Source organism: Rhineura floridana, chromosome 4 (genome assembly GCF_030035675.1).
Source record: "Rhineura floridana isolate rRhiFlo1 chromosome 4, rRhiFlo1.hap2, whole genome shotgun sequence".
Lineage (NCBI taxonomy): Eukaryota > Metazoa > Chordata > Lepidosauria > Squamata > Rhineuridae > Rhineura > Rhineura floridana.
Genome location: NC_084483.1, coordinates 17,645,167 through 17,672,278, shown reverse-complemented (window position 1 = coordinate 17,672,278; position 27,112 = coordinate 17,645,167). Strand labels below are relative to the sequence as shown.

The 27,112-nt window shown below is 41.2% G+C and overlaps 1 protein-coding gene across 4 annotated transcripts in view; it reads left to right on the top strand.

Moving 5' to 3' along the window:
* Positions 1 to 26,745, top strand: part of ESF1 (ESF1 nucleolar pre-rRNA processing protein homolog) — a 49,458-nt gene extending 22,713 nt beyond the window's left edge. For all 4 annotated transcript variants that reach the window (XM_061622583.1, XM_061622582.1, XM_061622581.1 and 1 more), the window contains exons 9-14: positions 2,454 to 2,615; positions 12,159 to 12,280; positions 14,772 to 14,862; positions 20,289 to 20,356; positions 23,317 to 23,463; positions 25,881 to 26,745. In XM_061622583.1, the coding sequence (XP_061478567.1) occupies positions 2,454 to 2,615; positions 12,159 to 12,280; positions 14,772 to 14,862; positions 20,289 to 20,356; positions 23,317 to 23,463; positions 25,881 to 26,162 (872 nt within the window). In that variant the 3' untranslated portion in view covers positions 26,163 to 26,745. The remainder of the gene's footprint in view (positions 1 to 2,453; positions 2,616 to 12,158; positions 12,281 to 14,771; positions 14,863 to 20,288; positions 20,357 to 23,316; positions 23,464 to 25,880) is intronic.
* Positions 26,746 to 27,112: the final 367 nt, after the last annotated feature.

The following is a 27,112-nucleotide window of genomic DNA, read 5'->3' as shown; positions in this document are numbered from 1 at the left end:
TTTTTTTTTTTTTTTCAATAATTTTTATTCAGATTTTCATAAAACATACAAGACAAAATCATAAAACATTCAAAGACAAAAAACAAAATCAAAAATAGTTAAACAAAAAGAAAAAAAGAAAAAAAAACAAAAATAAAAAATAAAGAGTAAAATATTGACTTCCCATTTGTCAAAGATCAAATCAGTTATAAGTCTATAATATATAACAATCCTGTCTCTTAAGTCATATTATAAAATCACTTTCCTCCAGTAGTTATCTTACTTAATCATCAAATCTCATAAACATTACTTTATTCTTTCCACAAAAAGTCAAAGAGAGGTTTCAATTCTTTAAGAAATATATCTATCAATTTTTTTTTTCCAGATAAGCATATCGATTAATCCATCTCATTACTAATTATGATAATCTTGTTGTCATAACCATAGTCAAAATAAACATTTCAATTAATCCATCACATCAGAATCTGTTAGGTTCAGTAATTTCAGTAGCCATTGTTCTATTATCCCTATTAGTTCCATTTTCCATCTTCCATCTTCAGTAGTCTTGTTAAGTCCAGTAATTTCAGTATCCAATCTTCCATTATCAGTATTCCATAATAATCTTGCTGTCAAAGCCATAGTCATATAGTAAGAGTCTGATGGGAATTACCTCTATCCCAAATATTTTCTTGCCATCCATTCTGAATAGGTTGCTGAAATACTGCTGTAAAATCATATCTCTGTTCTTTTTTTCAAAATACACTGGGTCATCTCTTGAAAGTTTTTCCATTGTCACATGGCTGCAGTTAATTCCATAGATTTTCTCTATATTGGGCTCCATCACATCATTCCAGTCCAGAAGATTATCCATGCCATTGATAACTTTATCTCTAGAATCTTCATTAATTTCTTCAGAGATAACATTGAGTTCCAAACAATAGATTTTATTTCTAAAGTCCATAGACTCCAAATCTTGTTCCTGTTCCACGTTTGTTCCAATCTCCGGGATCTCCTCTCTCACAGGGACCCCAAGTTCAGGGTCCATGTCAATGGTTCCTTGTGTCCCAGTTTCAATTCCACACATCTCCAGGTTGGGCTGGGAACAACCCCTGTCTAAAATCCTGAAGAGCCACTCCTGGTCAGTGTAGACCAGGTATGGGGAACCTTTGGTCCTCCATATGTTGCTGGACTACAACCTCCATCATCCTGACCATTGACCATGCTGACTGGAGTTGATGGGAGTTGAAGTCCAGTGACATCTGGTCACAGGTTCCCCATCCCTGGTGTAGGCAATACTGACCTAGGTAAGCCAATGATGTGACTTGGTATAAGGCAGCTTTCAAATACCAGGAAAGGTAGTTCTCCTCCCTTGGCTCACAAGCCACTGTACTTGCTACTGTTATGTTCTTAATATGCAGACGTTGTCTTAGGTGGAAATGACTACATCATCTTGGGATTTGTGATAATAAGGAAAGGGAAAGCTGAGCATAGGTTGATGTACATCCTGTACATTTGGAAAGCTGATTTCAACAAATATCAAATAATTCCAGGTACAGTCCTATGGGCAATAATGCTCTAAGAGAAAGTAGTTCTAGATAGATAGGAGTTAACTGGAAACCATTGCAATGCACAAGAACAACAGGAGGCATAAGAAGCTCTCTGATGAGCTCAGATTTAAAAGGGACAGACATAGGAAATGGAGGGGCGAATGGCCAAGGATGAGTTCAAAGGAGTAGCCAAAGCTTGTAAGAAGAATGTCAGGAGGACTAAAGCTCAAGATAAATCAAGGCTTGCAAGAGACTTTAGAAATCTTTGTGTGAGTGTGCATGGCGCAAGAGGAAGAACAAATATTAGTGGATGATAGAGAGATGGGGAACCTGCTCAACTCCTCCTTTGCCTCAGTCTTCTCCCACAACTGCAGCTGTGCTCTGTCTGGTAAGAAAATATCAAATATTGAAAGGAAAAGGTTGCATGCCAAGATAGGTAGAAAGGTGGACAAGTGATGATTAAGAGGCATTATGATATCCATCTTCAAATATTTGCTGTCACGTAAGTGATATAAATTTATTTTCTGTTGCTCCAGTGGGTAGACCTGAACCAAAGGATTCAAATGAAAAGCAAAAGGATTTAGACTAAACATTGATAGGACTTCCTGATGGCATGAAGTATTTGACAATGGAACAAACTGCCTGGGAAGGTTGTGCAGAGGCTAAGCAGCCACCGATCAGGGATACTATTTATAATTGGTTTCCTAATTGGCAACAGGCTGGATTAGGTGAACTTTGAAGTACCTTCCACGTCATTGATTATTTGCCGGCCTGGCATTTAATATATCACCTCAGCTCTTCCCTGGATTGGTTTGTGTTTTGTTTTTCTGTCTCATGTATTATGTTTAAGAGCAACCATATCTCCTTTTTAGAGTTTTATAAATACTTATTGGATGTTTCTCTTTTTTTGCTCTCTTTTCTTTAAAGATTGTGGTGTAAAGCACATGACAGACAGTGATAAACATAAGCACCACCCCAAGGATGATGAAGAACAAATAGCAAAGTACAGAGAGCTCCTTCGGAGTATCCAGGAAAAAGAAAAGAAGCATCAAGAAACTGAGATGGAAATGGAGATTAAGTGGGTTCCAGGTAAATGGTTTATACTATTTGCAGTATTTATTTTCTAGATCCATTTCAATTGGGATTCAGGCCTGGGTTGGGTACAGAAACTGCCTTGGCCACCCTGTATGATGACCTGTCTCCGGAGAGAGACAGGGAGTGTGACTTTGTTGTTCCTCCGTGATCTTTCAGCAGCTTTTGATACCATCAGTCATGGTATCCTTCTGGAGCGACTGTCTGAGTTGGTATTGGGGACACCGCATTGTGATGGTTCCTTTCTTACTTGGATGGCTAACTTCAGAAGGTGGTTCTTGGGGAGCATTGCTCGGCTCTGTGGGCTCTCCAGTATGGGGTCCCATAGGAGTCATTTCTGTCTCCCATGTTGTTTAACATCTACATGAAACTGATGAATAGGGTCATACGGAGTGTTGGAGTGCATTATCACCAGTATGCTGATGACACACAGCTCTATTTCTCATCTTCTGCAGGTGAGGCAGTGGATGTGCTGAAAGTGCTTGGTTGCAATAATGGACTGGATGAGGGCCAATAAACTGAAGCTTAATCCAGACAAAACTGAGATGCAGTTGGTGGGTGGTTCTTCTGACTGGCTGAGTGGTGTGCAGCCTGCTCTAGATGGGTCACACTCCCTGTGAAGGAGCGGATTCATAGTTTCAGGGTTCTCCTAGATTCACTGCTGTCACTTGAGGCACAGGTGGCCTCAGTGGCTCGGAGTGCCTTCCATCAGTTTAGGCTGGTGGGCCAACTGCGACGCTACCTGGATAGAGATAACCTGGCTACAGTAATCTATGTTTTGGTAATCTCAAGGTTGGATTATTGCAATGTGTTTTACGTGGGGCTGTGTAAGCCGCTTGGGGACCTTCAGGTATCAAGCAACTAAAAAAATTAATAAATATTAATAATAATAATAATAAGCATCAGCAGTAGTAGTTAATCCCTGTTCCCTTTTTAGTACTGTCCAACTTAAATTCAGTGGCAGAAATATGTTAATTGCATCAACACAAACTTGGTATTTTATTTTCTATTCAAGCTGCCCCTTCAAAAGATAACTAAAATATTTATTGAAGGCTAAGCTTTATTTCCTTCTGGCTTATTCTGGCTTGCATGCACAATCAAGGCCATTTTTGAAAAATTGTGTGTCCCATTAGGGCTTGGCAGCTGCAGAATGTCACCATATATAAAATGCAGCTCTTTGCTTTTTTTCTACCTCCTTACCACTCTTCACTCCACCTCCTGTGGAAGGTGACAATTTAGTGTTGCATACACACCCAGTTTTAATTCATGTCTTCTGATTCAGGGCCACTTTCAGCATAGGTCACTTTCAGCTGCTTCCCTTTGGCAGGTACTTCAGTATAGGATGCCATTCTTCTGCTGTGACTTGAATGAGGAAATGTGCCACTGCAAACCTCCAAACCAAAAGTTTGCAATGATGTGAATAAAATCTCTCTGTACACCTTCCCCCCCCACCCATGAAAAAATCCCATGGGAAGTTACTGCAATAAATGCCTTGCCTTGTAGAGTAACCAGTACATGGCAACTGTTGAAAGCAACTTCTGGATAAGAACAGTTTCCATGTGAGGGGTACAGTCTTAATATGAGGACTTCCTCATCAGTCTCATATAGAGGACTATTTTGTGCGGGGAAATATGGAAAAGAAATGAATGATGCCTGCTTGTTCTCCACTTATTTCCATTTTTCTTCTGATCTGGGTTCTGTCTATATTCTTTTCTTGTTTATTTACTGAGAGTTTTATATCCCATCCTTCAGCAAAAGTATTTCTGTTCCTGTGGTGGCTCACAAACAATAAAAATGAGCCCACAATGTCCTCTTCAGTGGTAGAAGAACATTTTGCAATTCTGTATAAAGTGACCAAGTTCTACACATATTGGGGGGATTCATTATCAGTTCATTATCTTTAGCTGTTCCATTGAGCTTGCAGCATCAAATTTTCTGACAGCTGAACAATAATGTTGTGGGGCTCTATGTGTGTATTTTTAGATCAACGAACATAGGCATATATGGTGCATCCTCCAGCTTCTAACCATATGCTATATTTGCTCTAACCAGTTCTTTTTCTTTCTTAAGATTTGTATTATGTGACCCCTTAGACAATCACTTTCATTCTTGGGAAGTAGTTTGGCTAGCAATTTGTAAGACGATCTAAATTTGTGGAAGAAGTTCAATTCATTTCTTGCTTCCTGAAAAAGCTGCTATTTCTAAGTCCCAACTTTTCCAGATGGAGCAATTGATTTAATTTTCTAGGCAGCTGAATAAGAAATTTGGAAAAGTTGTTCAGTTCATTATTTTTTGTTTAAAGTATTTATATCTGATCCTTTGCTCCAAAAATCTCAGTTTGGATAATCATCCAATAAAACAGCCACCACAAAGTAATAAAATCACAAGAATACATTTTTAAAAACCTGTTTATTGCACATCTCTTAGATAAACATACACATCAATTAGTTTCCAAAAGTGTCAACAATCAGGTTTTGAGCTGGTGTCTAAATGACAGGTGTAGATGCCTGCTGAATTTCAATAGGCAGGGAGTTCTAAAGCCAGAGAGTCACCATGGAGAAGGCCTCCCTCTGCATCATCACATCATGTGTAGTTCCTAATAGTGGGATGCTGAGGAGAAGTGCTCCTTCATGTATTAGGTCCCGAGTCATTCAGGGCTGTGTAAGTCAACTATAAAACCTTGAACGTGGCAGGTTACTGGCAGCTGCTGCAGACTAAGAACTGGCATAATATGGCTGTGGCTGGGTTGTGAATTTTGCACTAGCTGCAATTTCCAAGTTGTCTTCAAGGCCATCACTACATAGAGTACATTACAGTAATCCAAACACGAGGTTATCAGAGTAGGGATTACTGTGGCCAGTCTATCCCTGTCCAGGAACAGCTGTAGCTGGGTAAAGGTGCTCTACAGTATCGTATTCACTTGGGGCTGCAGTGACAGGTGAAATCAAGGAGTGACGCCCTGCCCCAAGACTAAGCACCTGCTCCTTCAAAGGGAGTGAAACACCACCAAGAACAGCTAATTCTTGGACCAAAGAGTCACCTAGCCACAGCATCTCCATCTTATCAAGATTTATTTTCATTTCTTGACCCTAATCCAGCCCCTTGAAGTGGCCAGACACCAATTCAGAACCTGCCTGACCTCCCCTGCTTTCTGTGTCATGAAGAAAGAGAACTGGTTGTCATCCACATCCTTATGGTACTCAACTCCAAATACCCTGATGACTTCATCCACCAGCTTCATAGAGATGTATTGGGAACAGAATATCCTTTGGCTTCAGTAGGTCTACTCTGAGTAGGACTAGTGTTGAATACCTAGTACTGTCACAACCAGTGATCTCAAGGTTGCCAGGAACAGTGTCACCCTCGAATGCCTGGGTAAACAGGAATGTTTTTAAAATTCGCTAATGAGTGAGACAAATGTACTTCACCAGGTAGGGCATTCTACAAATGGGAAGCCACCACTGAAAAGGCCCTGTCATGGGTCTTTGTCAACCGAGCAGCCTTCAATTACAGCAGCACCCAACAAGACCTCACCTGCGGATTGTGGGGTCCAAGATGGTTGATAGTGGGGAACGCACTCTTTTAGGTACTTGGGTTCAAAGCCATTTAGGGCTTTATATGTGAGTACTAACTGAATTTGGCTCAGTAGCTCACTGGTAGCCAGTGTAGTGTTTTCAGGACTGGTGACACATGGTCACATCAGGCTGCCTCACCAGCCTAAGCAGTTGCATTCTGCACTAGCTGCAGCCTCCAGACCGTTTTCAAAGGCAGCCTCCCATGCAGCATATTACAGAGGGGAGGTGACCAGAGCATGAACAACCGAGGCTAGGGTATCTTGGCCCAGGAAGGGCCATAGCTGGTGAATCGGTCTAAGCTAGGCTTAAGCACTCCTTGCCAAAGAAGCCACTTGAGACTCCATTGACAAGCTGAAATGCAGGAGTACTCCCAGACTATGATCCTGTTGCTTTAAGGGTAGTGCAACCCCTCCCAGAACAGGTTGTACACCTAATTCCTGGATACAGGAACAACATTTCCTGTTTGACCATGATTCAGCCTCTGTTTATTGGCCCTCATTACTGTCTCCAGACACCAGTCCAATACCTTCACAGCCTCTTCTGATTCTGATGGAATTGAGAGACAGAGCTGTGTGTTATCAGCATACTAATGGCACCATGCTTCACATCTCCTGAGGATAGCTTCCAGTGGTTTCATATAGATGAATAGCATAGGAGACAGAATACATCCTTGTGGGACACAACAGCCCAAAAACAGTGGAGCTGAGCAACAATCTCCTAATAGTGCTTCCTGGTAGCGACCCTGCACATAGGAGCAGAACAACTGGAACATAATGTTTCCAGCTCCCACTTCATTGAGCTGCTCCAGAAGGAGACCATGGTCAATGGTGTCAGAAGCTGCTGGGAAGTCAAGAACCAACAGGGTCACAATCCCCTGTCATCGGTTAGGGTGAATAAGGCTGTTTTTGTGCCAGAGGTGGGTCTGAAATCACACTAGAATGGATAATCTGCTTCCTCCAGGCATACCTGCAGCTGACTGGCCACCACCTGTTCGATCACCTTGCCCAGAAAGAGAACATTAGAGAGCAGACATTAATTTTCTAAAACCTGTGGATCCAGGGAGGGCTTCTTCAAGAGGGTTGCACCCTCACCTTTTTCAAGGCAGTGAGCACAGCTCCCTGCTGTAGTGAGGCATTGATTACTCACTGGACCCATCCAGTCAGTCTTGTCCTACTACATTTTATGAGCCATGATCAAGAGGACATATAGTCGGCCTCACTGCTGCAGGCCTCCTGTCCACAAGCTTTAACAACTGAAACTAACCCCACAAGCTGTAATTTGATGGTGCTCCAGAGACTTACAGCATGCCTGAACCAATTACAGCATAACGTTCAGCATGGATCAGAGTAATCTTGATTTGCAAATCTCTCGCAGCAAGCTACTGAGTGGTCTGTTGTTAATTATGCTACACTGGTCTGGAAACAGCTGTGCTGGGCAATTCACTGAGGACACAATAGAGGCTGAGATGTATGCTGTCCTTGCCATCACCAGTGCCATGTGGTAGGAACACTATGCATTCGTACTTCTATTTGGTCAGATTTGTGCTGAAACCTGCACCACCTACACTTTAGCTGATGTCCAGCCTGCTTTGGCGCCTAGAGGACCTTGGTAAACCAAGGAGCCTGCCAGACTCCACACAGCTGGAGATGAACTGAATCAGCCCGATGGAGACCATGAAGGTGTGAGCAAGCACACTTAAGGTGGCTCCAGCAGGAATGGTAAAATCCCCCAGAACCATTGTCCTGGGGTTTTCCAGCACAACCAGCGCAAGCAGGGAGGATGCTGGACTTTAGGACTTCCCCTGCTGTGGAATAGTCTGGTTCAACACCTAACTTTATCTCTTTAGGAGAAACCTGTGAGGCAGCTGTCAACATGTAAAAGGTGTATTTATTTTTGTGGTTCTGCTGTCAGGGTACAGTATATTTGCAGGAACTATGGTTGTCTTTGCTACAAACTACAGCTGTGTTGGAATCATCTTGTCATAGTACTCTTCCTGCTGGAAAGTGTGCAAATAGAAAAAAGTAGCTTTTTTTACTGCCTTGTCAGGTCTATGAGTGTGATGTATATACCTTCATTGCGCTCTTTTTTGTTGTATGCTGAAGATGCACCTCTTTATCTTGGCCCTTGACACCAGAGATACCTTTTTAGGACCCACCCTATTCTCCTGTCATTTCTTTTAACTGATTTTACTATTGTATTGTTGAAATCTGCCCTGGGACCTCATGATAAAGGGCAGGAGGTGATGGTAGTAGAAATAGAATATTTATTTATTTTATTCATTTATTATTATATTTACATCTCCTCCCAGCAGGAGCCCAAGGTGGCAAACAAAAGCACAAAAAACGCTTTAAAACATCATAAAAACAGACATTAAACTACATTAAAACAAAACACCTTTTAAAACATTTTTAAAAAGCTTTCAAGACATCTTTTAAAAAAAGGTTAAAAACATGCTGTGTTCTTTTTTATAAAAAAAGGTTTGAAAAGATATTAAAAAGCAGTTCCAACACAGAAGCAGACTGGGATAAGGTCTCAACTTAAAAGGCTTGTTGAAAGAGGAAGGTCTTCAATAGGCACTGCAAAGATAACAGAGATGGCGCCTGTCTAATATTTAAGGGTAGGGAGTTCCACAGGGCAGGTGCCGCCACACTAAAGGTCCATTTCTTATGTTATGCAGAACGGACCTCCTGATAACATGGTATCTGCAGGAGTCCCTCACCTGCAGAGTGCAGTGATCGACTGGGTATATAAGGGATAAGACGGTCTTTCAGGTATCCTGGTCCCAAGCTGTGTAGGGCTTTGTACACCAAGACTAGAACCTTGAACCTTGAATATCTCCAGTTACCAGAAATATTATGTGTAAGGATAGTACATGGTCTCAATGGAGCTCTTTCTCACGTGATGTCCATTCAGTACAAATATATTTGAAGGGTCCCAAGCTTTTCTCTTAGGTGACAGAATTATTTTTTTCTATGCTGGAAAGACCAGACTACATTTACACCATACATTTATTTCACTTTTATTCCACTTTAAACAATCCTGGCTTCCCCCAAAGAATCTTGGGAAGTGTAGTTTGTGAAAGGTGCTGAGAGTTGCTACGAGATTCCTATTACCCTCATAGAGCTACAATTCTCAGAGTTCTGTGGGACGAGACACTGCTGTTAAGCCACTCAGGGAATTATACCTCTGTGAGGAGAATATGAGTCTTCTTATAACTCTCAGCACCCTTTACAAACTACAGTTCCCAGGATTCTTTGGGGGAAGCCAGGATTGTTTAAAGTGGAATAATAGTGGAATAAATGTATGATGTGAATGTGGCCCAGTATAGTCCTAGCACACGACATGGCACTCCCCTTGTCCTTTTAAGGTTCAGTTTATAAAACAGGAACTGGAGCTATCGTAGATACATTCTGATAAGAAAGCTCTGGCAGTGTGTTGAGTTCCATCCTCACTTTGAATCCCACTAAGGTTTAAAAGATGTATTTGTTTCTAAGCTAAACCTTAGAAATGTTCTCTCTCTCTCCCTCTCTCTCCCTCTCTCTCCCTCCCTCTCTCTCCCTCTCCCCCTCTCCCTCTCCCCCCACCTTTCCCTCTCCCTCCCTCTCTCCGTGCGTACACACACACAAAGGTGTGTGTTGGTTCATATGTAATGCCAAACCATTGTTTGCCTTAAAGGTGGATATAACTACTTGAACTGGAGCCAGTAAGCACAAGGCTTGCTCTCACAGCACCAAACCATGGTTTGGCATTCTGTCTGAACACAGAGTGTATAAATTTAAATATAAAATAGTCCCTGTATCGCTTGGATCAAAAGTTGCCACATTCTACCAGGCCTTCCTGTGCCCATCTGCAGCTCTCTGTACCATTTTACAGGCTCTCTCAACCCTCAGGAGCAGATTTTCAGGGGCACATAGGGCTGTAGCAGGAAACTGGGCAAGGAAGCTCTAGAACGCATATAGAAAACAACATCCTTGCTAATAGGTAGGTGGCTCGGAATTTTAAAAGAAATTGGTTCATGCTCCTGTCCAGCCTCTTGTAACTGGGAGACTTGGATCAGGGAGTAAGCTATTCTATGAAACGTGTGTTTTCTCTTGGCCTTATGAAGTTGTTTGCTGTGGGAGGAAAATAGGATGTTTTTTTCAACCAAACATTTAATATGATATTCAACTGTTGACAGGTCTGGGAATGCTAGCTTTTAAGATTGCTTCTTGTGCACAAACATGACAAAAGGAAACCAGAGAGATGACAATCCTAAATTATGGGCTGATGATTTCAGCTCCCTGCGCAAGTGTAACTGGTAGATGATAGTGACCTCTTCTTCTTTGGTTCTTTCAATTCTTGTAGCTGCTAATATAAACTAGTATAAGAACAAACTGATAAATTTAGCCAAACAAAACACACACATGTCTAATTTACACTACATTTTTGTAATAGCCACTTTAGAGTGATTTGTTAGAACAAATTGCTTTGATTTTTCTGCTTTTTTAAAAATCATATTACTGCGTTGAATCTTGGATTTCCTGTTATATCCGGAGCCTTTTGTTTCTAATTTAGCAAATGCCCTAATGTAACCAAAGTATATAAATAAATAATAAAATATTGCAGAGATGTAGCATAACTTCAAAGGAATATGCTATATAACGTCAGGGGTTACCAACGTTTAGGGCTTGTGGGCACATCTGCGAATCAGAGAAACTGTCGCAGGTGCCATATACACCACAGCCTTTTCTGTTGGCTTCCATAGAATGCTGCTTTCAAGCCTAATTTTGTCGAGGGGAGGGGCACCCTGCAGGCACCAGGGAAAGTCTCCACAGGCACCTGTACAATACATTGCTTGAGTAATTTTAAATAGGGGTTTTAAATCTATGTACACAGATGTATGCTCAGCATCATTGAGCATCCTGCTCAGTCTGCCTCTGACTTCTGATATTTCACGAGGTATTTACAACTCACTTTTCTTTGCAATCATTAGGACTAGAAACTTTTAGGATGCTGCCTAATGCACACATTTTATTTATTTATTTAAAATATATCCTACCATTCATTTTATACAGAAATAAGGGAGGGGTATAGAACAAAAAAGAAAAGCAACAAGCCAAATGATAAAATTAACAGTACACTCTAAAATACACCAACAAACAAATTGGCAAGTTAAAAGCAACAGAGCAGGTTAAACAACTATAGCAGCATACAGATTTGTTGTTAACTATTGAGCATCTCCTTACATTGTGCCGGGAAGATATGGGGCAGGTGTCGATCAGTGCACATGCTAGAGCACTTGTATTTTTGGCAAACCAGTGAGAAGGGGACTGCCACAGTTTCAAAGTAGAGTCCATTATCTAGCCTTGAAATGAAAAATATATAAATGGCAGTTTCTAGATCTTGAACAAGCTAAAAGGATTGGGGCCTTTTTTTACAATTGAAGTAGGTGAAAGCCAGCCTTAGCTACAACTCCAGCTTGGGTTTCAAAGTACAGCTACATATCCAGGAGCACCTCAGGACTGTTGATGGAAAATAAGAGGAGGCTGAATCCCAGCTATTAGGGGTGCCCCTATCCTTGCCAAATCCATTGCCCCATCTGTTCTTCAGTACTACAACTGCAAGACCTGGGGTGGAGGGAAGAAAAAAGTGTGTACTAGCTGTTATCTCCATATCAAGACTCCAGTCTTGCCTAATGGCCTCAAATATGTATTGAATAAACAAGGTGATGACACGGGATCTTGCAGTATTTCACAGGAGACTGTCCCAGGGAGACAGGTGTTGCCTGTCACCTCCCTCTATGATGTGACTGCTAGGTAAGAGTGGAGTCCCTTGACAGCCACTCATTCTGTCTAATCCCTCTCTTGGTTCACTAGTGGTATTTTCTGATCTCTTATTTGCAGTGTGGCTTTGTCTCTAGATTTTTACATACAGGCTTTGATTGAAGAGCTAACTTTGCTACATGTATTTTTCTGGCTGACTGTAGGACTTAAAGAAAGTGCTGAAGAAATGGTAAGAAACAAGATGGAAGGAAAGGATAAACTGACACCGTGGGAACAATTTCTAGAAAAGAAGAAAGAGAAAAGGAAACTGAAGAAAAAACAGAAGGTAGTGAAGGCTTTAATCAAGAGACTTTAAAACTTTCCTACAGGAACCCTTTTCCAGGTTGACTCATATGTCAAGGAACTCCTGCATATATACCATGGAATACCACTCTCTTGCAAACCACTCTGGAATGTTTTAGGACATGCAGTCACTTCATGCAAAACACTGGCCTGGCCTGTACAGTCTTATCACCATACATCAACTGAGAGTGCTCCAGAACATGCCCAGTATACCCCTGGGGCTGCTCATTGCAGGAGAAGAACAGTAGTGGGGAACTTAATTTAATTTATTATTAACCTATATCATGCCCTTCAAAAATTATTTCTAAGGTGGCTTGCAACATTGTGCATCAAAAAGTGACATCATAAAATAAAGTAAAAGCAGCGGACTTAAAAGAAAAAATGGTGTAAGTGCCAATTCAATGTAAGTGCCAGGTGAGCCTCTCTGAGAAGAGTATTCCATAAGCAGGTGGCCATCACTGAAAAGGCTCTTTCCTCCAGCCACCACTTGCCACATATGAGCCAGTGGAGACAGGCATGTGGAGAAGAGCCTCCAAGAATGTTTTAGTTTACACGCAGGTTGATGTGGAATGTTTCCCACCATTACTGATCTTGTTGCTGAGGAACCCATGATAAGTTTCAAAGGAGCCTAGAGCTCCCTGAAGTACAGCTTGAAAACCTGGGTTCTATTCGTCTTAGAAATCTTATTTTCAAAGTGCTTTAACAGAAAGCATGAGAGTAGGCAAGTGATTGATCAAGGTAGCACTAAGTCATAACAAGCCTCAGTACTTTTCATCTGCCTTTGGCTGCCATGTGATTTTTTTTTAAAAAAAAGACGTGATTAAAGGAAAAGAAGTGTATTAACTTGTCCAGAAAATCCTCCTTTGATCCTGTGTCCTTGATAAGTTCTGCATTGCTAAAGGGAATGGTCATTCTTGTTGCTGAAATATCATGTTGGAGCTGCCAAGCCTTGGATGAGAATTATAGCTTTGTCCCAACTCTTAAATGGTGAGCAAATTTTGCCTGCAGAAATTTAGAAGTGCATCTTTAACACTGGGAAAGTCTTCAAGGAAATATACATTTTGGGTTTCTTTAGGAAAATTGATGACAGTGTCTCCATGATGATTGACTTTCTTCATTGTTTCTCTAAAGTGAACAATAGGGGTGCGAGACATTGCTTTATTTTAAGGCTAGTCTTTCGTTAGTCTTTAAGAGTGTGTTGATACCATATAGAGTCCCATTATTTCAGAATATGTCAGCCAAGGGACTCTGTAGAACAGATAACTGCTTTGGAGTACATTTTATTTTGGAAATGTTGATTTTGCAAGCCTAACAGGTAATTCTTGTTAGGACATTTTGCTTATTGGATGAGCAACTATTGAAATTGCAGCATATGCCCCAAACATCGTGCACATGTTTATGACTTCAGGTTCAACACCTGTATTAGGAGTTGTTATGAACTTGCTCCTATTTTTGTTGTTTTGTCATATTGCATCCTAGATTATTATTTACTTTATGCATTCATACCATGCCCTTCAAGGAAGCTCTTGGATAAAACAGAGAGATGTTATCCCCATAACTGTCTTGAGAGAAAGATTGGGCTGAGAGATTGTGATTTGCGAGGATATATTCAATGTAGCAGTAAAGTGAATGTTCCACATTCCTATAGGTGCAAAGATTTCTCCTTGTGCAATGAAACAATTCCCCCCCTTCCCCCATGTCTGTTCTGGGGTATTCCCCCAACTCTCCAGAGCAAGGTTTGGGACAATGCAGGACACATGCAGGGGGGAGGAAGAGGGGGAAATCCCACTGCACAAGTTGTTCTGCCTGTGCGATTATTTAGTTGAATACCGCCCTTGCTTTTGAGGCTACTCACTGAGCTTGAAGGTCAAGTGTGGAATTGCACCTGAATTTTCCAGATCCATACTTGATAACATAACCACTGCTCTGCATTGTTTTACTTTCCCATATACTGTCTCTATGATTACCACAAACATAATGAATGGAATGTACATCTCCAACTACTGTCTAAAGAAAGGTTCCGCTGCAGCTGCTTTCTACAGGGAAACTATTGTTGCAGCTCTCAGGTTGGGGCATATTTGTCTTCCACCCTCTACCCACCTAGCAGCACTTCTCCCTTTAAGGCCTGGAGTGTTGGCATCTGAACAGAAAAGCGGGAGGGGGTGCCATTTGTTTAGGGCCAGTCTCAGTGGTACCAATCATTCAAAAGTTGATAAAGCATTGAGATTTGTGTGTGTGTGATATGTATTCATGGAATTGTTTATGAAGCCCATATTATGCTTACAGTCCTATAGGTTCTTTGTTTTCAGTGAAAGCACTCATTTTAAATTACTTTACTTCTGTGTTACAAATATCTGCCTTGGGGTTACTTCTTGAACCTTGTGTTTGTCAACTTGGTGTTTTTATATTATATTTATTTGTATTACTAATGCATTGCTGGTGTTTATTAACTGAAATGCAATGTGTTGTTTCAGGCTGCTGCTGAGGAAACGCTGAATGAAGATGAATGCCCACCGGATGTTAATTTAAATGACCCATATTTTGCCGAGGAACTTGGGAAAGCAGGTTAGAGGTTGTTCTTGTTCTCCTGCAGAATTAAGGATGGTCCAGTAGGTATTGCATACTTCGATTTTCATAAATTCACAAATCCCTTCACCAAAGGTTCCAAAGGAACCTTCAGTCATTAGATATGATGATGGACCATATTACCAACTACTTACTGGATAGAGTAGGAATAAATGGACATGGTCCCAGGCTATGGTCTGAAGGCACATGAGGCCAGCTCCCTGCTGAAGCTAAGCAGGGTCAGGTCTGGTCAGTGCCTGGATGGGAGACTGCCTGGGAACCATATGTAAGCCTCATTGGGTTTCTATCATGAAAAGAAAGGCGGGATATAAATGTAATTAATAATAATAATTTTTCACAACAGAGGACAATATATAGTGGGATCCAATGTGTAATGTATGCTACTTAATGTATAGAAATAATAAGCTGGCTCAGCAGTGGGAGTGGGGTTGCAGGTTTTACCAGATAAATCAGAATAGTAAAATCTAAAGTGGAATTAAGGATGGTCCAGTAGGTATTACATACTTCAATTTTCATAAATTCACAAATTCCTTCACCAAAGGTTCCAAAGGAACCTTCACAGTCATTAGATATGATGATGGACCGTAAAGTTCCCAGAAGCTAAAAACGGTGACAGGATAATGGGAAGACAGATTAATTGTAAGTACAAAGTGATGTACATTAGTGGTAGTGGGAAAGAATCTAACCATCCTTGCTAATGGGGATCTAAATGTATTGCAGCCATGAAGGATAGAAATCTTGGCTCATTTTAGGAAGCTCAGTGAAAGTTCACTCTCAGTGTACAGTGGCGATGAAAAACTTTTAAAGAAACGGCAAATATAATTCCATTATATAAAATTTTGGCCACTCTTTGTTGGAAAGGATAATGAAAAGCTCAATAAGTTATAAGAAAGGGCAATTAAAATGATCGGTGGGTGGACCATATTTTTTTATAAGGAAATGCTTTAGAAATGGGGGCTTTTACAAGGAATTCTCAACTGAAAAGAGCTAGAGAAACTAGGCAAGGAAAATTCTTGAGAGTCTAGCACTCTCTTGACCCTTAGTAGGATAGATGCAAAAAATAGTTGGAAGTTACTTCCTCTGTAACAGGGCCTGCTAGAGTGGGTGCCTGGTGAAGCATGCAAGAAGGAATATCACTGGAGGAGCAGGGAAGTTGAGCAGCTGTCATTTGCCCACAGGCACTTCCAGCTAGATCGGAGGGAATCCCTGTCTGAAATTTTGGAGAACTGCTGCCAGTCAGTGTAGATGGAACTGAGGTAGATGGATCACTGGTCTCAGTGTAAGGCAGCTTCCTATGTTCCTGTATAGTTCTCTACAGACCAGGAACTAATCATACTGGCCGTCTACCCTAAATTTAGGTAATCCAGGAATTGAATTTTGTTACATTCAAGTAACAAAGTTCAGCACTGATTTTTATTGAAATAGTTCATGACAATGAAGGCTGCAGTAATTCACAGGATTATTTCTGATGTGGCCAGCAAGATTCTTAATCTGCCTTTTGTATAGCATCCATCCATGCTGCCTCCAAAACCTCTTTAGAAATTCCTCCCAAGCTGCTAAAGCAATTTGCTATGCCATAGGGAAGCTTGCAATATAAAATGTCAAAGCCCTGTTGAGCAGCAAAGCTGAGTCTGGCAGCTCTCTAGATCATGCCTGGAAGTTTTGGGACAATTGTAACCCTTTTGATTAATATGCTCTTAAATGCCCAAAGCAACATCTACAGTAATAACTCAGTTGACAAAGTAGATGCGTTCCTGGACATGGCTTCTTTAACAGAAACTTTGGTACCAGAGGTAGGAATAACATGGAAAGAATACAGATAGATTCCTATACCACAAAAAAGAAGAGCAGTTCAACATGTTTCAGCAAACTTTTTGTTCAAAACTAACAATACGCATGTCTGAAATGAAACAACCAGGTCAGGTAAGCCTTGCATAAGTAAACAAAAACATTTTGAATCTTCGACAGACCACTTGAAGGTTTCTTTCAAAATGCATCCAGGGATACCTGCTTTGTTTTTTTCTTATATTGTGTGGCATCTCGCTGTAGCAATCTAAAGCTCTGAGCACAGTTCTCACTGTACACAGATAGAGGAAGACGTTGGTGGGCGCTTTAAGAGGCGTCATGCATTTTGAACTGGGGCATGGTATTTAAGTTGAAAAAGAACTGCAGAGGGAAAGTTTAAAAGTCAACCCCTGCCCTGATACTCCTCAAAATCATAACCTTCTAAGTCTACATTTCATGCTTCTCTCTCTCTCTCTCTCTCTCTCTCTGCCATCATCCTGTACACTCGAGCAGGCAGGCAAGGGGCAGCTAATATCGCCATCACTTCCATGCTCGGGTCTCTCTTCCGTCCCCCCATGCTCCCTTGGACTCAAGCAGGGAACGGAGGAGGAGGACTGGGGGGGGGGAAGATGCTGTTTTGAGTTGACAAAGGGAAGAATGATAACATAGTAACCTGACCTCAAGTCACAGCAGTTCTTGAAAGTTGTCTTTCGCTAAAGTGGGCAGGTAGGAACTGAGAGAGCTGTGCATTGCTCTTGTAAAGGCTGATTTCTTCTACATTTATCTCTCCCCTCTTTATCTCTGGAGTATCTTTTCCTCCCATGAAGTGTCTATGTCTGTCTCTCTTGCACATAAAGCTTTATCAAACTACCATCACGGCAGCTGTCTTTCTTCCAGCACAGCAGTTGAGCTGCTTTTACACACACACTCATTCACTCACTCACTCATGGAGAGAGGGGAACAAGAGACAGAAAGGGGGAGAGGAGTCAGAGATTCATTGTGCTAGGCTGAGTGGGCAGGCAAAGGAAGGACGCATCCATCAGAGGAGGAGGAGAAATTGACTAGCCTCATCTCTTTGCTGATGTGGCTGCAACACTCAGAGTCAGCCCCTAGTCCAGAGGCAGCACCCTCATCCCTCTTCCTCTCCTACCAGGCAAGGAGGACTAATGGACTGCGGCTGTTGCAGGCGGCTCTCACACGTGCGGGACCCGGCAAGGACTGTGATGCTAGCTGCATGTGTGAGAGACACCTGCAGCAGCTGCAGTCCAGCAGGCTAGGAATCACATTCTGACCTGCCGCCACCACCCATGCCTAAAAAAGCTTTAGTTGAAAGGAGCTTTGTTCCTGGAGGATTCATCAACTGAACCGCTACTGTATTTGGTTTTGCAGCACTGAGTTTTGTAGCTAGAACTCATGCACATTCAAGTCAGGCAATGCATTTTGAGCTTCTAACATTGAAAAGTTTCATTTAATGTTTAGATACATTTTAGTAATCATTTGGCTGTGGAACATCAAGTAAAATATAAGAGAATTGCTACAACTGAGCCCTGCTTGAAGGTACTGCCATAAAATTCTTTCATGACTGTTCCAACTTGATTATTAACTTTTCAGTAGTAAATTTATTTTTTCAGCAGAAGACAGAATGGCTATTTCCTACTGGTTGACGATGGAAGACAAATTGAGATTAATTGGGACTGAGAGGCCTATAAAACAAAGTTCATACAAACTACAGAGGATTGGAATTGTTATGTACACTCAGTATATTCTGTTTTATTATACCTGAATAGTTTCAAAATGTTTCATGCCTTAGACAATCTTATACTTGTTTGATAGAAAAACAGATTTCTTGGGGGAATTAGAATGAGTTCTGTACACTGGGCAAAAAAAGAGCGGCTTTTACATAATGGATACTGCACATTATTTTAGAGATGTGCCCATTTCGTATGCTTCCTGGAACGTGTTCTGGGTTCTTCTTCAGAGGATGGCTGTGTTTGCATGTAATGATTAGCCAGATGGACTTGTGCACACTACCCACTCACTCAAGCTTTAGTTATCTCCTGGCATAAGAGGCATAAACAAGGAAGCCTTGGATTCCTGTTTCGTCTGAACAAGGGATCATGGTTTGTTTCACCCTAATGAGCCATGATTACTAGCCAACCTGAATCCATGGTTGGAGATTGTGGCTTGTTAGGGGACGTAGTGGGAAGTCAGAACATCTTGGATTGCTCATCCTGCTTGCATCAGGGGAGGATCAAAACAGCAGCAGTTGGGCAGGCTGCACACTGTTTATTCCAGATAACCCACAATACTCCAGAAAGTATAGCATGTTGTTACACACAATGTATGTATAGCACACAAAATAATTTCATTAAAAAAGAGAGCTTGATTCTTTCAGAGGAAAACAGTTTTTCTTATCCCAGCAAGCATCTTTTGGGAACTTGTATAATAGTATATATCCTTTGGATATAGATCTTAGAGATAAAAACATGCAAGTTTTCTGTAAGTAAAATACTTTGTGAGCAGAATGCAATCTCTCTTCCTGGGGGATTTCTGTTCTCATGTTTATCATTACTAATTCTTCCCAGCTCGTCTAGAACTGGTACAGAGAACAGTTGCCTACTTCTCCTTCCACCCCACTGGCCTGTGGGAGGACGCCGTAGGTAGCACTAAATGCAACTGTAGAGATGGTGCAGCTGTGTTTGAGTGTTATCACCTGCATCAGTTACCCACTCCACTCCCTCGTTGGCCTAATTGAAAAAGATGGATCTTTTGTGGTCTTGTTGTTGCTACACCTTTTTTGATCTATAACGAATGTTTAAACCAGCCCCATGGACTTCACTTCTCCGACAGATCTGCCTAGTGCCATTCTTATTTTTTGGCATCACATGAAAGCTTTATTTGTTTATGCCTTCTAAGTGTCTGAGATAGCATTTATCTTGGTGTCTTCTCTTTTTTTTTAGTGCTCTACTGTGTCCTGTTTTGTTGTTTTTAAAAAACATGATTGTGTTTAAATTGTGATTTTATTCTTTTATTGTAAGCCATTCTGGAGCCATTGCTGAAGAGCAGCCAGTAAATATTATATAAATATTTGATTTGGATCCCAGGAAGCACTAGCAGAAGGGATTGCGTGGAAGATGGTGTCAATGTGCGCATGGGGAAGTTGGGGGATTTTGTTTGGATAGCTATGCCACTTCAGAGGGGCCCCCAGGAGGCTGCTGCTGGAAGGGAAAGGCAGGCAAAAAAAACCCATGCGTTATTATTAACATGCTTAAATTAAAGCATATTATTATTAATATGCTTAAATGGGAGAAGAACTGAGCAGTGATGTTCACATCGTTTTCATGGTTCTCAGAGCTAACATTTGGAGAGAAGACCTTCATACTCTAACATCTCCCTCTTCTCACTCATAGCTGAAATAGGCTCTGGCAAGTTTCTTGTGGACATTTTTTTTTGGATGAAAGGGTGATTTTTGTCAAATAAGTTTCATTGCATCTTTTTGCAGCTGGCATTCAGAGAGAACGAGAGCGAGCAAGCGCGCAGCCTTCCTTGTAATGTTCCTGATTTGGTTATTCCTGGATATTTTAATACTTGGCTTTTATTTGCATTGTGCTTATGATTAGGTTTGAATAAGAAGCTTAAGAAAGAAGAAAACAACCAAGATAAGAAAGATGACACAGAAAAACATAAGGTAGTAGAGAGCATGCTGAAGTAGTATTTAGATTCGGCATAGTAATGAAATCCTGCAGGGGTGTATGTTGACATTATTTGAGAGTTATCTGGGGTGATACAGAATATGTGGCACTTAAACTGAAAAACGAAAACCACGTGTTAAATCCCTCTGCAAAAAACAATGAGTTGGAAAAACAAACTTTAAATAAGCTATCCAGTTTTGAAGTATCTTTTATTGTTGACATTTATTGATGATGCTTATATACTCGTCTTCCCTTGGAAAGCTCAGAGTGGCTTGCATGGAGTTTGCTGGTAGTCTCCCATTCATGAGAACTGAAGTCCAACAATATGGAGGGCACCTCATTGGCTATGCTTACTCTATTCTATGCTGTTGCTGCACAGATCTCTTGGAAAGAAGCACAAGGCATATGGTCAGATCACAGCATGGCTAATATTGCTGTCTTCCCATATATTTGTGCAGAAGCAGATGGCCTGACTCAGACTGGATTGTGTAAAACTGACCTGCTCCTCACTAAACTGATCTTGCCAGGCCAGAGCATTCCCTGGTAGCACCACAATCACAGTAGAGGGGTATTTGCATTTTCTCACATACTCATGCATGTTAATGCCATGTTTCAGTTGACAGTCTTAATGGATCTGGCATATTAATCATCCATCAAACTTTATTCTTACCCCACCTTATATGGGACACATCTACTCAGGCAGCAGAACAAAAAAGTGTAAGCAGTTCCTCAGCTGATCCAAGGTTAGCCCACTCACGTGCCACTACGCTATTGAATCATGCAATATGGGCAAGTCTTATTAATGAATATTAGATGGGGCTACATCTGGACAACCTTTTTAGGAAACTCATCAGCCTCCTTAACAACTCTGAAATTTCAACACTTGCAAATGTTCCAAGGACTCTACCAAACCATATGAATAAGTTTAAACATCACAACCTTCATTTAGAGGCCACTGAATAAGTGCTTCCCCATAATGACACTCCGCTTGGTGTGTTGCTGATGGGGAGATGCTGCATATGTTTGGGACAATGCAGAATCAGCAGCTTGTAAATTATGCTTTACAAGCAATTGCTGCTTTTTTTTTGCAGTTTCCGCATGTTGGCTCTCATGTTTAAATCAACCCTTAACCCCCCATCAGAACTACATCAGTATCAGCTTTCTTGTCCTCATTTCTAGGCAAGGCATGCTTTTGGAGAGTTCACTTTGCACGTAGTACTACAAATTAGTGGAGCCTCTTCAAGCTTTTGTGGTAGTTTTGTGAAGGATGTCTATCAAAATGAATAACCTGCTGCTATGGTCATATACAGGTCTCCCCATTCAAGTTTTATTTCAAAATGTTTTCATGCCTTTGGCAGACTGTGTAAAATAAGTGTAATGAACAAGGGACAATAAATATTGCATATATTGAGTGTGCCATGCATTGGAATGTAGATTTGCTTACCAACTTGAGTGCATGGAGGTGGTGGTATGCTCACTTTGCCAAACCTGTGAATAAGCTTCAGTGGGATTTATTCAAGGTCAGCTGTGCTCAAAATTGTGTGCTTTGAGCTTTATGTACAGGGTATATGGAATTCTTGGAATTCCTGCTCAGTGCAGGACCAGATTGTTTATCCAATTAAAAATTATTCTGCAGCTGCATTTTCTATACATGAATTTGTCATACTTTTATCTCCCCTGTCTGTTACCACCATTTTTACCATAATGGCATGAATCTTTTTATGCTTGTTGTAAAACAAAACTCCTTTTTGATCACCTTCAGCTGAGAATAAGATGGCAGTAAATCAGATTCTGTTTAGCTACAGAGCTAGTTTCTAGGAACCTTGTTTTTAATTATTTCTTTTTTAATACAGAGTTCAAAAGCTGAACTGGAAAATCCTTTGGAATGCAAGTTTGGATCTACTGTGAGCAAGCTCAGCTGCTTGATCAGTGAACATGTGATACTAAATACATGCCACTTTCACATTTCTAAAATAAAAATGGCTCATTGTTTTCCTTTTTAAGACCTTGGGAATTAATGAGACCTGCACAATGGAAAATTAGACACTTGCTTTAAACATCCACTGGTGCAATGCGATCTTACTCCCACTATGCCGTAAACCCCTGCCTTTCTTACCCCTTATGAGTATAATTTCTGGGCTGGTTTAAACTGACCCACCCCCCACATCATGGAGACTCCATGCATTGGGGGGGGCTATTCTTGGGCTTGCATATGCATCCCCCTCCATATGTGTAATGCCACACGTGACCTAGGGAATACACATAATCTGGTCACATGTAATATTGCACACACGTGTGCCCAAGAGCCACTCCTTGGCTTCACCATGTGTAGAATCTGTGGGTTGTATCCAGCAAAGTCATCCCATTTGTGCAAAGACATCCACTTGAACAAAGGAATTTCACCTTCCTCTCCCAAATCTGTTCTGGGGGGGGGATTGCAACCCTACATTGCACTTTGGGGAAGGGCACATGGGGAAAGGAAAAGGAGGGGAATTCTGCTGCACAAGCAAAGTCCTGGCGCATGTGGGGTGACATTGTTGGATACGACCCTAACAATCACCACTCAAAGGAAGGTCTTAGGGCCATATAATGAAAGTTACACTGTTAAAGCTGAGAGTTCTCAGTCTGGTGGGAGACTGCCTTGGGAGTTCCACTTAAGTCATGCTAAGCTTTCCAAAGAGAATGGGATAAAAGTTTAACAAACAAACCATAGTGATTAACCCAAGAATACTTAGTCTAGCCTTATTGGAGTGAGAGTGATACACTGAATTGCCTTTGCTTTTATTATGAAGTATTCTCATTCTTGCCAATAAAAATGTTTTGCAAATAGATAGGCAGTTATAGCTGTCCTGTTGTGCATTAGCAACTCAGTCTGTAGATGAGACACAGAAACATCTGCAACCCATATTTTGTTAAATGTTGTGCAAACAGATCCTATCAATTCTGATTGTAACAGGCTGAAATGGCTCTGCTGGTGATGGATGATGAGGAAGATGAAAGGAGACACTTCAATTATGACAAGATAGTGGAACAGCAGAACCTGAGCAAAAAGAAAAAGAAGCTATTAATGAAAAAGAAGGAACTGCTGACAGACGATTTCCAGGTAACGCTATGGGCTTCCTCCTTCTGAAATGTAATAAAAAATTCTGGCCATTTGGAGATAAAGTAGATCAACAACTACATTATCATTTACACAAAAGCACATTTTTACAGTTCTTTCAAAAGCGACACTTAAAGGATTGAGTTGCAAATTTTTTGTTATGTGAGATTATTCTTTCTCTTCTTTGACTCCAATTTTCATTCCACTTGGTTTTGTCTACTTACACGCACAGCCACAAAGATCCTTACATGTGAGTCTTCCTTCTATCACTGTTATAATATATGGCCTTTCATGTAGCCACTTTGCCTGGTGATTTTTTTACACTTAACCTTGCTATTTTTAAGGAACACTCATCTCCAAAGGAGTGTGGCACGAAAAGATTAGTAAGCTTCCAATGAGAAGTACCACTTTGTAACGAGAGGTTGTTTCTCAGTGCAAGGAGAATTGCACAGCTGTCCTTCTGCATATTTATTCATTTGTTATCCATTTTCTTTCAATGTGGTGATCTCTCTATAGGAAAGCATGACACAGCAGAAGTATATATTTTCTGTGAGTACATGTATTAGGCAAGCAAAGTAAAGCACAATAAACATGTTCATTGCATACTGTACATGATGATGTATGGAGATTATCTTCATGTTGTTCAATTCTGAAGTAACCATAGCACACTATGGCAATTTCCTATTATAGACCATTGACTCACAGAAAATAAATTCATTTGGAGCTACGTAATTGCACATACACACCCTTTCCCAACTGATTTTTAGTAACGTTGGGCTTTCCTCATGAAGGAAAAGTGGGATAAAAGTAGAGCTGTGAAGGTCTGTGGGGGGGAAATCACCAGAATTTTTTTTAAAAAAGTTTTTCCATTTTTTCCCAAAGCCTCTCCATCACCACCCCAAAAAAACCTGGAAAAACGTTGGGCTGTGACATATAAAAGGGTTTGTTTCAATCCAAACAATTTATTGTTTTTTGCCTGTTCATTAATTGGCAAAAACAAAGAGATGCTAGGTCCCTTACAGTTCAACAGCTTTTGGCTGAATTTGTAACAAAAAAAATTAAAACTAAATTCATTTTGTAATTGCAGTCTGAATAAACTGTACTTTTATTTAGTTAGTTATTATTTGATTTATATCCCACCCTTCCTTCCAGCAGGAGCCCAGGGTCAGGGCCAGTTCCAAAGGGCGGCCAGGTTGGGCACTGGCCCGAGGGCCCCGCAGCTCTAGGAGCCGCTGAGGGGCCCTCCACTCCCCTTCTGCGATCCTGTGGGTCGCAACACAAGCTTCTGAGCCGCCCGCCATCCCCTGCGCTTCACCTACCTTTCTCTGCTGTTCGCGCAGGGTTGCCATCAATAAAGATGGCGGCCGAGGTTTCCGTAAGGGACTGAAGCCTCTGCCGCTATCTTGGTTGATGGCAGCAATGTGCGCGCTGCATGCCATCAACCAAGATGGCGACAAAGGCTTCAGTCCCTTACGGAAACCTCGGCCGCCATCTTTATTGATGGCAACCCTGTGCGAACAGCAGAGAAAGGTAGGTGAAGCGCGGAGGATGGCGGGCGGTTTGGAAGCTCGTCTTGCGATCCATGGGATCGCGGAAGGGAAGCAGAGGGGCCTGGGGCAGCTAATGCCCAAGGGCCCCTGCATTCCTGGAGACGGCCCTGCCCAGGGCAGCAACTTTTAATATACTAAACATGAGAATTTCATGGCAAACCAAGCTTATATATAATACATTTTATGTTAGTAAAGTAACGAAGTGGGTTTTGTTCTGTAAAGGGTGCTAAAAAATCCTCTATTGCATATTTTCCCCAAAATTTCTGTTTTTTTCTTACAAACCCTGGGGGGAAAATGTTGAAGCCATAGGGGGGGGGAACATTTCTAGAAGCTTTTCATCTTTAGATATGAGCAAGAAACAACTTTTCCCCTGCGGGTGAGTTGCCCAAGAGTTCCCCTATCCACTCTTTTTAAGGTATCCCACCTCTGCAAAAAGAGATTTGAAGCTGTTGATTGGCCAGCTGTCAGCTGCCTGATCCATGCTTTCAAGGGTGTCTCTGCTCAGGTAGGGGAAGGGATGTTGCCAAATGCTGGGCAGCTGAAGAGAGCTTTGGAAATCTGGTTGTTGGCCATCATTTTCTGCTTTCTCTCTGCTACAGCAGGCCAGTGTGGGCTGGATCATGTTAGGTGGTGGGCCGCACCTGGTCTACGGGCTGGAGGTTCCCTGCCTCTACCGTAAATTATATACGTTGGTTTCTTTTAATTTACCTTAAGTGGGCTGGAAACTACGGTTCAAAACAGGCTGTTGCATTTTCATATTCCCTTATTAAGATCCAGATTCTGGATGAACAACTATCCTGCATTATATAGCTTTAAAAAATTATAATTTTTTGCTGCTGCAATTAAAGCATCCTTTGTTGCTGTTCTCAGGTTAATGTTGCTGATGCCAGATTCCAAGCCATGTACACTTCCCATCTGTTTAATTTGGATCCTTCAGATCCGAACTTTAAGAAAACAAAAGCAGTGGAAAAGATTTTGGAGGAGAAAGCTCGCCGGAGAGAGAAGGGCTTTACTGAGGCAATTGGGAGGGAGGACAGTATGGCAGAGACTGCAGCCAGGAAATCTGTGGATTCTGCATTGTCAATGTTGATTAAATCTGTCAAGAATAAAACGGAACAATTTCAAGCAAGGAAAAAACAGAAAGTCAAATAAGCAGCTTTCTTTTAGTGAAGATGAAAACTCTGGGCTTCTAAAGAAATCAGAGTTAATGTTAATTTACTTGCTAATTCAAGCTTACGTCCTTGCAAAAAATAGTTGACCGATGATTTTCAGAAATTTCACCCTAAAAACAAATGTAACATGCTGTGAAGATTGTTGACGGAGTTTGGTTTAATAAAAAAAAATCCTTATTTGGGCAATCTGTCCATACCTGTGTGAGAGAGCAGGGTTTTAGATCACATGGGGAGCCTCCACAAGTAGAGGAGGCTGCTCATGTCACACATTTGCCCTCCAACTCGTCAGAAGATGGGAGTGGGGGCATGGCAGCGCACTTCTGCTGTCCCTCATGGGATTGTTTATCAAACATATTGACAGAATTCTCAGATAGGGCCCCAAGTGTTTGTCATTTTTATAATATGCAACTGATACTGAGATGGTAAAAGCTTCAGACAAGATTTTTCTTCATATGATGTACTTCATATTTTGGAGATCTGCAAGCATGTCAGCAAAATGGATTAACTGAAAACATTGTATGACTACCATGAATATGTGATTTGTACTACTATAAATAAAAAAAACAGTCTATCATTTTATTTCATTTTAATTTCACCTGTTTTGTGTGTTTTAAGATTTAGGATAGCTTGTAATCTTTCTATATTATATCCTTTTTGACATTTGTAAACTTGAAAGGCTAAAATTGGGATGACGTGTTTTATCACATAATATTTTAATCCAGTCTTTTTTTAAACACACACACACACACGACCTTTAATACTTTGACAGTGCCAGATAAAAATTGTATGAGGACAGAATGATTTGTGCTTCAAGGAAGACTCTACTTTTAATACACAGATAAGATCTGTAGAGCTTATGCTACTCTGGGATTCTACAGGGATGGGTGACTGGCTCATGACATAGCATGAAAGAAAGGGAATACCCTTCCA